Below are 12068 nucleotides of genomic sequence, written 5' to 3'. Positions count from 1 at the left end.
ATCCACAATAAATGTCATTTAAAAAAAAAGTCTTGGAGACTGAATTAACTGCCACACACAAATCCCTTTTGTGGCTGACATCTCAAAGACAGTCTTGATAAAACCCCAAATCCCCGGGTCAGGTGGTGGTGGAGCAAACCTTTAGTCCCAGCACTCTGAAGGAAGAGACAAGAGGATCTTTTGAGTTCAACTAAGGCCAGCCTGGTCTATAGGGCTAGTTCTAGAACAGCGAGAGCCACACAGAAAAAATCACCTTGGAAAACAAACAACCCAAAAAGGCCCTTGTATGTCCTTGTCAGTTATTTGCCAGGCCAACGACAATATTCTCCATATCAAAAGAATAATCCAAATACTATCACTATATGAATGATTATGCATCCTTTCTCATTATCCCCACCATTCTAATCTTATCTTTCGCATTTTTCAACTTATGAAAAAATATACATGGCAAAAAAATTTCTTTTTGGGGGCTGGAGAGATGGCTCAATGGTTAAGAGTGTTGGTTGCTCTTCCAGAGGTCCTGAGTTCAATTCCCAGCAACCACATGGTGGCTCACAACCACCTATGAGATCTGGTGCCCTCTTCTGGCCTATAGGCATATATGCAGGCAGAACACTGTATACATAATAAACCTTTAAAGAAAAATTTCTTTTTTAAGAGTTATAAGAACTTGAGAATTGGCTCATTGGTTAAGAGTGCTGTACTGTTCTTACAGAGACTCTTGGTTCCCAGCACCCACTTGAGGTAGTTCAAACAACTTAAATACAGCTCCAGAGATGTGATGTCTCTGGTCTCCACAGGCACCTACACATACTTCACCCCACCCCGATTAAAAAAAATCTTCCTTTAAAGTTATAAAAATCTACTAAACACTCTCTAGAAGGCAAGAAGACATCTCAAAGATTATTCAAGAAAAACTAGACAGGCAAGGCCATGCCTTTAATCCCAGTTCTTGGGAGACAGAGACAGGATCTGTGAGTTTGAAGCCAGCCTGGTCTACACAGTGAGTTCCAGGACAACCAGAGCTACATAGCAAGACTGTGTCTCAAGGGGGGAAAAAAAAGAAAAAAAGATATTAATCATAGTATCTTTAAGACAGAAGTCCTTTGCACAATTAAGTTTTGGAAAATAGTCAATGTCACAATTCCAAGTTTTCAGTAAAGACTTAAAAAAAAATTAAAGCACACACAAAAAAATAACACAAACACCTCAAAAACTTGAAATGTTTTTTATTCAACAATGTACACTTATTGTCTTATTTGATCTACAAATCTCTCAAGTTTTTCTGATAAAATAAGTAAATCTGAGTATGGTTGTAGAGTGTAATTTTGTATTTTTAAAACACTGAACATTAAGTAAGACATTGATAAAGGAAGATCATCATGTACCTGATACTTCCTTGGAATCCATAACATCAGCAACAGCTTTAGTAAATACCTAAGCAGTTAGTTACTTAGCAAAACGGTAAATTTCTGGTCACTGTTCTTCTATCTAGAAAATACCTACTTTTATTATTTTTTAAACTGGGCAAAACAAATACTGAAAAAATTTCCAGAGGGAAAAGGGCCAACATCTAACATAACTGTAATTCACTAAGTATTCTTTCCCAAAATTAAAGGCAACCCAGCTCCTAAGTAAATGTCTGTGCACACAATACAGAGATTACTTCTCCAATACATTTGCTATGTTGTTGCTATGCAGGCCAGTCTAGCTTTGAACTCACAATCCTGCTTCAGCCTTCTGGTTGCCAGGATTACAGGTGTGCACCATAAAACCCAGCTACCAGTGTGTTCTAGGACTGGAAAAAAATGAACTACTGGTAGATGCTCAAGAGTACTCGAAGCCATTCATGCTGTTTGCTACTACCTGTGTTTGTAAGGCTATGCATTATAGACATTTTGAATATTTTACTAGTCATTAACTTCCACTATGAACACAATTTCTGCTTTATTTTTAAAGTCAACAACACACACCAAAATGAAAGAGAAGTAAATCCTCTTTTAGATATAGACAAAGCTGTAAAGTGAAATCTCTTATCTAGGAGCCTGGGGAAAATGCCATTGTTAGTATCTTCTACCCAACTCTCCTACAAATGTCCTAAGAAAATTTACAGAAGTTATCTGTTAAAAGATGAATGACAAGATCTGGCCAGCGCATCTATACAACCTTATTAAGTGCACACTTCATGTTACGTGAAACTACTTAGTACATGCAACTGCAGTGAATGAACCCAATGTGCCCAACTCCTGAACTTGTTCTTATCAGCTTGGGTTTTTTTTTTCTTTAAAAAAACAAAACAAAACAAAACAAAACCATGTGTTTTGACTTTTAAACAACTGAATGATTTTGGTATCAAACCATCCAGCTAATCAAATTCATGTTAAAGCAATAAAGATTTAAAAGGGGGGGGCTACCCTATCTTTAAACCAGCTTTAAGACATATAACATTGTCACAGAGCTTTGGTCTGTGAAAGAGCAAAGGTCTTTCCTTCATTTTAGCTTGAATGACTGACTTTCCCTTTCTTTTCATATTCAAACCCTCATTGAGAAGAGCATTAGATCCATGGTTTATAAAGTTGATACAAATGCCCTATTTCAAGAAAAGCTCTTTAATAGATAACAAGTCAAGCTCTCATTTCAACGGAACTTTATTCAACGGGTGCCAGTTTTCCTCCCTTGTACTTCCACTGATGAGCTAGCCCAGAATTATAACTTTGAACCATGTTTCCAAAGATGGTAAAGCTAAGAACAGCAAAATAATGACTTTTGGTAATGACACACAAATTAAACTTTCAAAACATGTGCATAGCTTTATTCATCTACTTAGATCTAACCTTTTCACGGAGCTTCGGCAAAACTGAGTGTGCAAAATGCATTTCTAAAACGTAATGCAAGCAAAGCTTTTCACATTTACACTGGCAGGAAATACAGAAACTAACAAGTCACATTAGGGAGTTCAGATCTGTTTTTGTTTTTGTTTTTTTAATGACAAGAGTTGCACAGTTTATTAGAGACAATTGTTGCAGACATGAATATTTAAAATTTTCTAAGCAAGGTGCTTTAACAATAAAAAATTTTGTTGGAAAGAGCCAATAATTTGGATCAAAGCTCACAAAGAATCCCCAATTGATGTGGACTCCCATCATCTTCCTGTATTTTGCAAACAATGCTTTTAATAACACCTTTCATAACACTAAAGGAGACAGCAAGCTGAAACTTTTTTCAAAGCGCACAAAGAAATGGTGTCATCACATTACTTGAAGGTGGTGTTGGAGGTGTGGTAGTGAAGAATCCTTTTTACTATTTCCCACTACAGACCAGCCACTAATAGACTGGGAAAAAGAGAAAGAGAGACAGAAAGAGAGAGAAAGAGAGAGGGGGGGGGAGGGGGAGTGAGGAGAAACTAGTGAAAAAGCAAGTCACTTCCCCAGTTTATAAAAGAGTTCCAGTTTGACAAGATCTATGACTTTAAACAGAGAGCACCAGTTGGGCAATAGAATGAGCATTTCAACTGCGTAAAAATCAGTGAGGTGGTAAGAACCATCAGCATCTCAGGCATTACTACATGGCCTTTCCAAAAGTTAATATACATGCAAGGCACACTGATATAAAAATAGATCTCTGGCCAACAAATATATTAAGTAAGCAAATTAAAATTTTGGCTCTGTAATATTGGCAACATCAAAATATAACCAGATAGCTTTGGACCACACATCTTTCTCATATTCCTCCACCTCATTTGGTGTTCCTCCCCTACACATTTTGGGTTTTTTCTCCTTCATGTTTTGAGTATGTGCTTGAGAAGATTTTTCCTTTGTCAAGTAGCATTCTTATACTTTGTTTACCTTTGTTAAGTAAAATATATACTAGAGAAGCAGAATAGTTGGGAGCTTTGTTAAACTAAATATGACTGGTTCAGGGCATTACTTCTCTGATACAAATTAAAAAAAAAAGCCAGCTTACTGATTTAAAAAAAATTACTTCCTTTAATTCATCCTAATTCTTTTTTAAGCAGAGAGAGAGTAATAGAAACAAAGCTAAGATTTAAACTATTTTCAGTAGTAGAAGACACTTTAAGGCCAAAAAGTATATTAACCAAAAGTTTATTCCTAAGTTACTGTCCCCTTCATAGGTCAACACAAACTACAGACTACTGACTCACTCCTGAAGAGAATTATATACTCTGTTCACTTTTGTTAGTGGCTGTGCTACAGAGAAAAGGTATTAAAGTAACCTATGGTATATAGTAATGTTAAAAAGTGCATCACATTCTTGATTTTCAGTTTCCCATAGCAGCAGCAGCAGCAGCAGCAGGCGTTATCTAAGACAAAACAGTTGTTTTCATTCTAAAGATGCAATAATACCTAATGAAATGTATTCAAGATTGTGAAAAATTATCTACAAAAGATAAATGCAAAGACTTAATAGACAAATAGAACTTAAGGTATTCGTTCATATTTACATATTAAAACCACTTTGTTAACACCAAATCTTTACAATTAGCAAAAGAAATGCGCATTTTAAGAATAAACAGATGTCACTAAAGCAGTATTCATTTTGGAGCCTTTGTTTAGCACCTGAGGAAAAAGGGGGATTTATGGAAAGCTATTGTAATGTTGATCTAAGTCAGTTTGGTCTGTAGATAACAACTGATATACAGTGAAAGCAAAAGTGAACTAGCGGGTAAACATTTGTAGCTTTTATAAGGCTGTTAAAAACCAGACACCACAATGATGTAAAATGGCTTCAGAACTCTAGACAGAACAATATTTTCTGAATAGGAAATGCCTGAACCAGCAATCTCACTACAGCTCAGGTGTCTGTTAGTTTCCAGTTCCTAACTGCTGTTTGATAGTCCTTGTAATACAAAAGTAACAAACTACTGATGCTTTGTTGAGCATTTTACCATAGAGCTTAAAACTCTCAAACTACTGCTGGCATCCTATAGTTCTTCAAGGCCTTTCTTTCTTAAAACTCAGTAAATCAGCACTTGAGTAGAGTTGATGATTTATCATTCTTTACACCAACACAGAACAGCCTTGCTTCTAACGTATCTAAGTGTTTCTAAACACTTGTTTTCAGAACTGTTAGCCTGTGTTCTTCTGGCCATCTTTAAGCAGCTAATCATGCTTCTACTCTGGTAATGTGCTTCCTTTCCAAACTACTGGGGGACGGGGATGATAAGCATATCCCACCCTTTCTAATGGGTAGACAGTCCTATCAAAGTCTACCCTGGCAGACATACATCAACAGGCTACTGTCCATTTCATGTATTTGACCCACTCACTACATTGTACATTGTACTAGTTCTTCAGGTGGTTAACATAAGAGGAATTGTGTCCTTTGAAGATATGGTCAAGTGGAAGCGGCATCAAACCCTTAGCTATTTGAGCACGAAGTGACTTGAGAGACACCCTCACACACCCCATTTGACAGACTTTTAAATTGAGCCAAGTCTTAAATTTCCTTGCCTGTGGCCATCTGGTAGTTCACATTACATACCCTTTCTCTGACCTTAAAGTTTATAAAACAAACAAAACAAAACTTTTGGTGAGAGCTGGCAACAAGTCTAACCACCAAGTGTGAAACTGCTGCTGCTGTGTCCTCCTATTGTGTATGAATAAACTACTACATCAATTGGGGTTTATTTTCTTTAAAAACTGTCATAAAAAAAAAAACCCAACAAAACACTTTTCATTTATGAAATTTGTGCAGATTCTGAGTGGTAACTAGGAAGTAGATGGAGGACAGCAAAAAGTTGTCACGAGTCTCTAGATATTGGCTATCCCCTCCTAGAAAGTAGAAAAGGGCAGGCTACCATAGACACCATAAACACACTTTATTGATGTGAAGGTTCATTACTAAGGTTAGAGGAAACACTATTCAATTAACTTCAGGTTGTTGAAGTGGGGGTGAATAGAGAAAAGATAAATACACCCTGTCTTTTGTGGGGAAGGGAGATTATTCAAGACATTTTACACAAAAGTGAGTGGTATGTGACGCAAAACCTACAATCAAGACAAACTGAAAAAGAAATCATTACCCATAATTAGTTTCTTAGCTATTAAAAAAATAGGTCATGATTTCATCCTTAGTGCCATTTTCTCTAGTACTACCCTTTAAGGATTTAAACCGCCCAACTTTATTCCATGTAATGAAAACAAATGGCACAAAATAAATACAAGTTTCATTCTCTGAATACTAATATAATGTCTTACACATTCATTTACTAATTCTTAGTATCTTCATCTTTCCCTCACACACAAGCACCCCAACATACATACATCCATACACACACATCTTTTTCAGTCTTTTTAAATGGAGGGATGTTAAAAATCCCCTCTAGACTGTATTTGGTTTATGCTACAGTACTAATACTCTGAGTTGAAGAAAATTTCTTTATGCCAACAACATACTGTTATTTAAATGTGCTAAATTAATCACAGCTGATGTTTCTTTAGAAGCTTACACAAAAATAATCAGAAAACAGATGAACTCGTAAGACTTTTTTTAATAAGTGCTCTGTAAGGAATTGTGTGAGGACCTAAGGAGAAATAGAGACAAGTATCCAACAGCACAAAGGAGATCTGTCCCAAAGTCCTGCTTGTACTGAGGCAATTAAGTCCACTAACCCAATGTCCAAAAAATACTGACAGTTAATCTGATGGGCCACTAGGGATCCCAGAAAGTTGAGAGACATATATACCTCTTAACCATATCAACCAAGAAAATTTCAGTGGAGCAATCAAAGTGAAATGTATTGTTTCATTTAAAAGTGAGACTCTCAACCTTTGGACAAACAGAGAAGATACATTCTCTTTAGCTTCTCTGAACAGGTGTGAAGGACATGGAAAGGGAATTATGAAAGAGAAGGCTTTTAAAGGTACTAAGCATTACTTCTATGTTTAAAAGCCCAATTCAGGAAACTGGATTTTTCTTTCCATTTTGATTATGTTCAACCTTGTATGCCACAAACCAAGGAAGTTTTTTGTGATTTGTGCAACCCAAGAACTTTAAAATTCCAGGCAAGCAAAATGGACATTTAAAAAAAGACTGGGGTAAGAATTTGGCCATAAGGCGACAAGTGGTTACACAAGGCAATTAAACACACAGCAGAACTTTAAAACCTATAAAACAAACTGGAGCCTCTTTTTCTTTAATCAACTTTTTTTTAACTTTTGAAAATTTTTATTAAAAAAAAAAAAAGAAAGAAAGAAACACAAAACACAAGACTTTTTTCAGTTCAGTATGTGGCGTGTTGCATTTTCCAGTTTGTTCAATGCTTTAAAGCTCAAGGATGCCTCCCTTTGACTTGTACACGGGCCTGAAGCATCCTAGCTTTTGGCAAGCAGGCAGGAGACTCAACAAAAAAAATCAAACTAGGAACAAAGCACTAAATGCAGGGCACATCTGTAAACATATTATACATTTGAAAATTACAATATCAGTAAAAGTGATACAGTTTACAGGTGAAATGAAACTATCTGAAACTGGCCTACCACAAGTTTCTGAACCTGGACTGATACAATAAGTTATTATATATATTATGTATAAAAAGTTTTGTTTACATCAAGTGGAATTGGCAATCCATGCTTATACTTTTTTAAAAATCTAAGCAGGGCAGAAATCCAGACTAAAAAGTATTTTCCTCTGCAGTAAATCAAATAGCTTCTTTCGTGAACTATTTGTTAAAAACCTGAAATAATTAACAAAACCAGAAAATCCATCCATACTACAATCACTCAAAACTGGACATTTCTTACAAAACAAATAGAGTAAAAAGTACTTTCTCCCCAAACGTGTCCGGGGATCCAGTCTGCCTTTGTTAGAAGACTGCAACTCTATAAATATAAATGCCCTGCTATTTTAACTTGTATTTGACATACATGGATACACTAATTTCTCTGTATGTGTATGTGTGTGATGTGATGCATCAGGCCAGAGAACTTGTTATTATGCCACTAACATCACCCAGTCTTAAATTGGACCCTTAGTTTACACACACACACACACACACACACACACACACACACACACACACACACACACACTTTAGCATGCTATACACAAGCTGCAGCGCAACAGGATGGTAATGCGATGATAAGACAGGGCTAATGCTTTTTTCTGCCCAAAACAAAATTTTCAGATTTTCACATTATTTTCCTTAAAAAAATCCATCTTGCTCTAATAATAAAATATATTACCATATAATTAGAAGCTAGTAAGCTCAGAAGTAGAATTTGCATGAAAACACACCTTCTACAAGCAGTGTTTATTACCTCCTCACTGGCTAAAAACATTTTTTTCATGAACTTTTCCTTTTTAGATTTTGCTGAGAAACTGAAATTAAAAGAATTTACAGAAAGATACATAAGTTTCTCTTAGATGTTTGATGAAAAACAAGAGTACACATTTAGTGTTAGTGACGGAGAGCAAGTCTGAGCACCTACAGCGAAAAGCAGAATATATTTTTGCTCCCAGTTACACAATTATAATGGATAATTTATCAGCCAATTACTTGTTCTGCAACTTTTCTTTAAATGACATTCTTGGATTCGTCAGCTGTTAAAAGTCAAACATGTAACCAAAGTAAGTTAACTATGTACCCACAAACTATTCCAGGAACTTCAATGCCCTCCCCCTGTCCCCACCCCACAAAAAATAAAAGGAAAGGAAGGAACTATTTCCCCAACACCCCACAGAGGCTGCACAACTCCTGGCAAGACATGCAAATCATCGGATTAAAAAAAATAAAAAAATAAACCAACAACAACAACAAAAAACCATCCCTGCAAACTTCAAGGCATTTATCCAGCATTCTCGCAGGGCTCAAAATAAAACTAAAAGATCAAGGGCGGAGTAGGGGAAAGTGTTGCATCATTCTGGGTTCCCCGTGATTAGTGTATCACTTTAGTCACAGAACAAGATACAGATATCTAGTAAGTGGATTTGCCTTTCCAGTGGGTCATTTGTTGCCCAAGTCGATGACAGCAGGAACTTTAGAACCACGCTTGTTAAGTCTGTATTCATTAATCACTTGCATTCACACTTAAAAACAAAAACTAACAAAATAAAAGAAAAAGACTATTCAGTACCGGAGATTAAATAACCATGTGTAGTCTCTTGAAATAAATTTGATTCCTTAAGAAGTCTAATTACTTTCAGTTGCCTTTTTTAAATAACTATATATATATATGTGTATATATATATATTTGTATATATTATCCTGTGATTCTACTTATGGTTCCTCTGCTGCGTTGAAGATCTAGGAGCATAAAAGCCTTGTGTCCCCCATGAACAGTGGCTCTAATGCTGCAGAAAGGTTACAAACAGGCAGTCTGGTCCTTCATTGATCTGGACTATCCATGGCTTCATTGTAAGTGATTATCCTTTTGGGATCTAGAGGCAAAATGAAAAAAAAGAAAAAAAAAAAAAAAGCCAATTAATTAAAAATCAAAATAAAACCCTAGAATTAACCCAGAGACAAATCCCAAACAATCACCACTTAAACTGCTACATGTCTGATTAAAATAAAATTTAAAGGCAATTTCTTTCCAAGTGTGATCTAATTTCTCAATTCAAAATGTAGCTGTTCAATACTCCCAACAAAGTCCCAACAACATTGTCTTCTACCACCAGTAAGGGCTTCACCTCCTAAAGACTAACAGTAGTTAAGTTCATTTAATAAGGAGTTTTCCTTATGATTCACCTGATTATAAAAGCAGCAAATGTGAAAGCAAGGAGAAAGAAGTTTAAGTCAAATAATTTAATACTAGTAGAACTTCTTCTTGGGCTTATTTTGTTGTTTTTAGCAAAGGAAATATTTTTTGCTTGCTTTTAAGACAAGGTCTCACGCTATCCAGGCTGGTCTCTGAAATTGCTATATAGCTGATCTTGAACTCCTGGATCCTTCTACCTCTTCATCCCAGCTGCTCCATGTGCCATCATGCCTCAGCTTGAAGTCTAAATTTATTTTAACCAGAGTAGGATGTGCACCAAGAAATGGCTCAAGTAAAACCTAGCAAATATTTTATATTAATCCACAATAACACAATAATCAGTTTAGTTCTAATAACTTATTTGCTCCTTATTTCCCACCATATTATTATCCCCCTCTTCATTCTCAGCAAACATGAAACTGTCAAAACATCCCTGGATAAAGACTACAAGGTAATTTTTTTTAATGTCACTCTAAATTCTTTTAATTATTTTTGCCCCCCCTCCTCAAGAGATATCATTAAGATTTGTTCTATATTTACACACATATGTTTATATATGTTCATGGGTATGCTGTGGCACATACAAAGGGCACAGAACAACTTTTTGGAGTTAGTTCTCTTTCCTGTCCACCTTTATTTATATGGGTTCTGGGGTTAAACTCACAATGCCAGGCTTGGCAGCAGACACCTTTACCTGCTAAACCATCTAACTCAAGAGATTAGATTGGCCTGACTCTGTTGGGATTAAAGATACATGATACTACCTATACTCAATGGAGACAATATTTTTTGTTCTATACTATTTCTAAGAACTGCTGGGACTCTTCCAATTCAGCCCAGGTTGGCTAAGAATTCATGATCCTTTTGCTTCAGCATCCAAGTGCATGGAAGTTAGTATGCTTTAGTAACCAGAAAAACTAGGATTTAGGGATATAGCTCAGTAGCACAGTACTTTCCTAGCATGTTCAAGGTCCTGGGTTCTCCAATCTCCCCTCTCCCCCAAGTAGGGCATGAAAATCTTTAATTATTTAATATAACGGCAGAGGCCTGACAATAATATTAAGTTTTTCTCAGGTTAAAAAAATTAACCTATCAGCTGGGCGGTGGTGGCGCATGCCTTTAATTCCAGCACTCAGGAGGCAGAAGCAACCAGCCTCGTCTATAGAGCTCTAGGACAGCCAAGGCTGCTGAGAGAGACTCTGTCTTGAGCTTCCCCCGCAAAGAATTAACCTAGCTTAAGCTGGGCAGGGGTGACATACACTTGAGTTTGAGGACAGCCAGGGCTACACAGAGAAACCCTGTCTTGGGAAACCCACCCCCCAAAAAAAGAATTACCCTATTAACAAGGAGATAATATAAAAAATATCCTTTCTGGAACTCCAAAGGCAACCTGTCCTGAAGACAAATGTTCATGTCCATAGCCAACAGCCATTTTATAATACAATTAGGTAGTTCTATTTTGAGAAGACCATTTTCTAGTCTTACCTCTGCCTAGTAAAATCATGGATCTGGGATGAGAACCTACAACCACTACTTTACTAATCCACCATAACCCTAACTACACTATAAATAATATTTGTTTTTATACTGACAGGTGAAGTATAAGCCTCACCTAACATCACATCAGGAAAACTTCTCTTTGCAATAGATGGAGACCATTAAAGAAACTACAACCAATCAAAATGCAGAGTTGTGGAGCCCAGTCCCAATGGATGTATCTACAAAACAATTCTGTACCTAAGATCAGGGAACATTGCAGAAGATGGAGAGGAAAGATTATTACAAGCTAGAGGATCAGGAGTTTGCTGAGAGACTGTCTCCTGGCAATGTCAGAAGCTCCACGCATAGTCTCACCAGCCTAACTGCCTAAACATGAGCTCAACAAGGACAACAACAGACATGCTAAAGCAAACAAGGAAATCCCAGGAGCCTCAATCCTACACAAAGAACTACAAACAACTAAAAAACACTTGAGGCTGGGTGGTGGTGATAGACGTCTTTAATCCCAGCACTCGGGAGATAGAGTCAGGTGGATCTCTGTGAGTTCGAGGCCAGCCTGGTCTACAGACCGAGATCCAGGACAGGCACCAAAACTACAGAGAAACGGTTGCAAAAAAACAAAAAATCCCAAACAAACAAAAAAACACTTGAGTGCTGAGAAATAGTCTTCCCTAGGATAGAGCACACCAATTGATTATCCAATATCAAATAGTCGGCCCTTAAAACATCACATGAGGGGGCTGGAGAGAAGGCTCAGAGGTTAAGAGGTCCTGAGTTCAATTCCCAGCAACCACATGGTGGCTCACAACCATCTGTAATGAGATCTGGTGCCCTCTTCTGGCCTGCAGT

General features: G+C 36.8%; 1 protein-coding gene across 1 annotated transcript in view; it reads right to left on the bottom strand.

The window, feature by feature from the left end:
- Positions 1–9133: 9133 nt before the first annotated feature.
- Positions 9134–12068, bottom strand: part of LOC131917445 (FMR1-interacting protein NUFIP2) — a 27686-nt gene continuing 24751 nt past the window's right edge. The window contains exon 5 of the mRNA XM_059271262.1: positions 9134–9399. Within this exon, the coding sequence (XP_059127245.1) occupies positions 9347–9399 (53 nt within the window). The 3' untranslated portion in view covers positions 9134–9346. The remainder of the gene's footprint in view (positions 9400–12068) is intronic.

This window comes from Peromyscus eremicus, chromosome 8a, assembly GCF_949786415.1.
Source record: "Peromyscus eremicus chromosome 8a, PerEre_H2_v1, whole genome shotgun sequence".
NCBI classification, from domain to species: Eukaryota; Metazoa; Chordata; class Mammalia; order Rodentia; family Cricetidae; genus Peromyscus; species Peromyscus eremicus.
The sequence above is the reverse complement of the archived record's forward strand: the minus strand, read 5'-3'. Positions and strand labels throughout refer to the sequence as shown.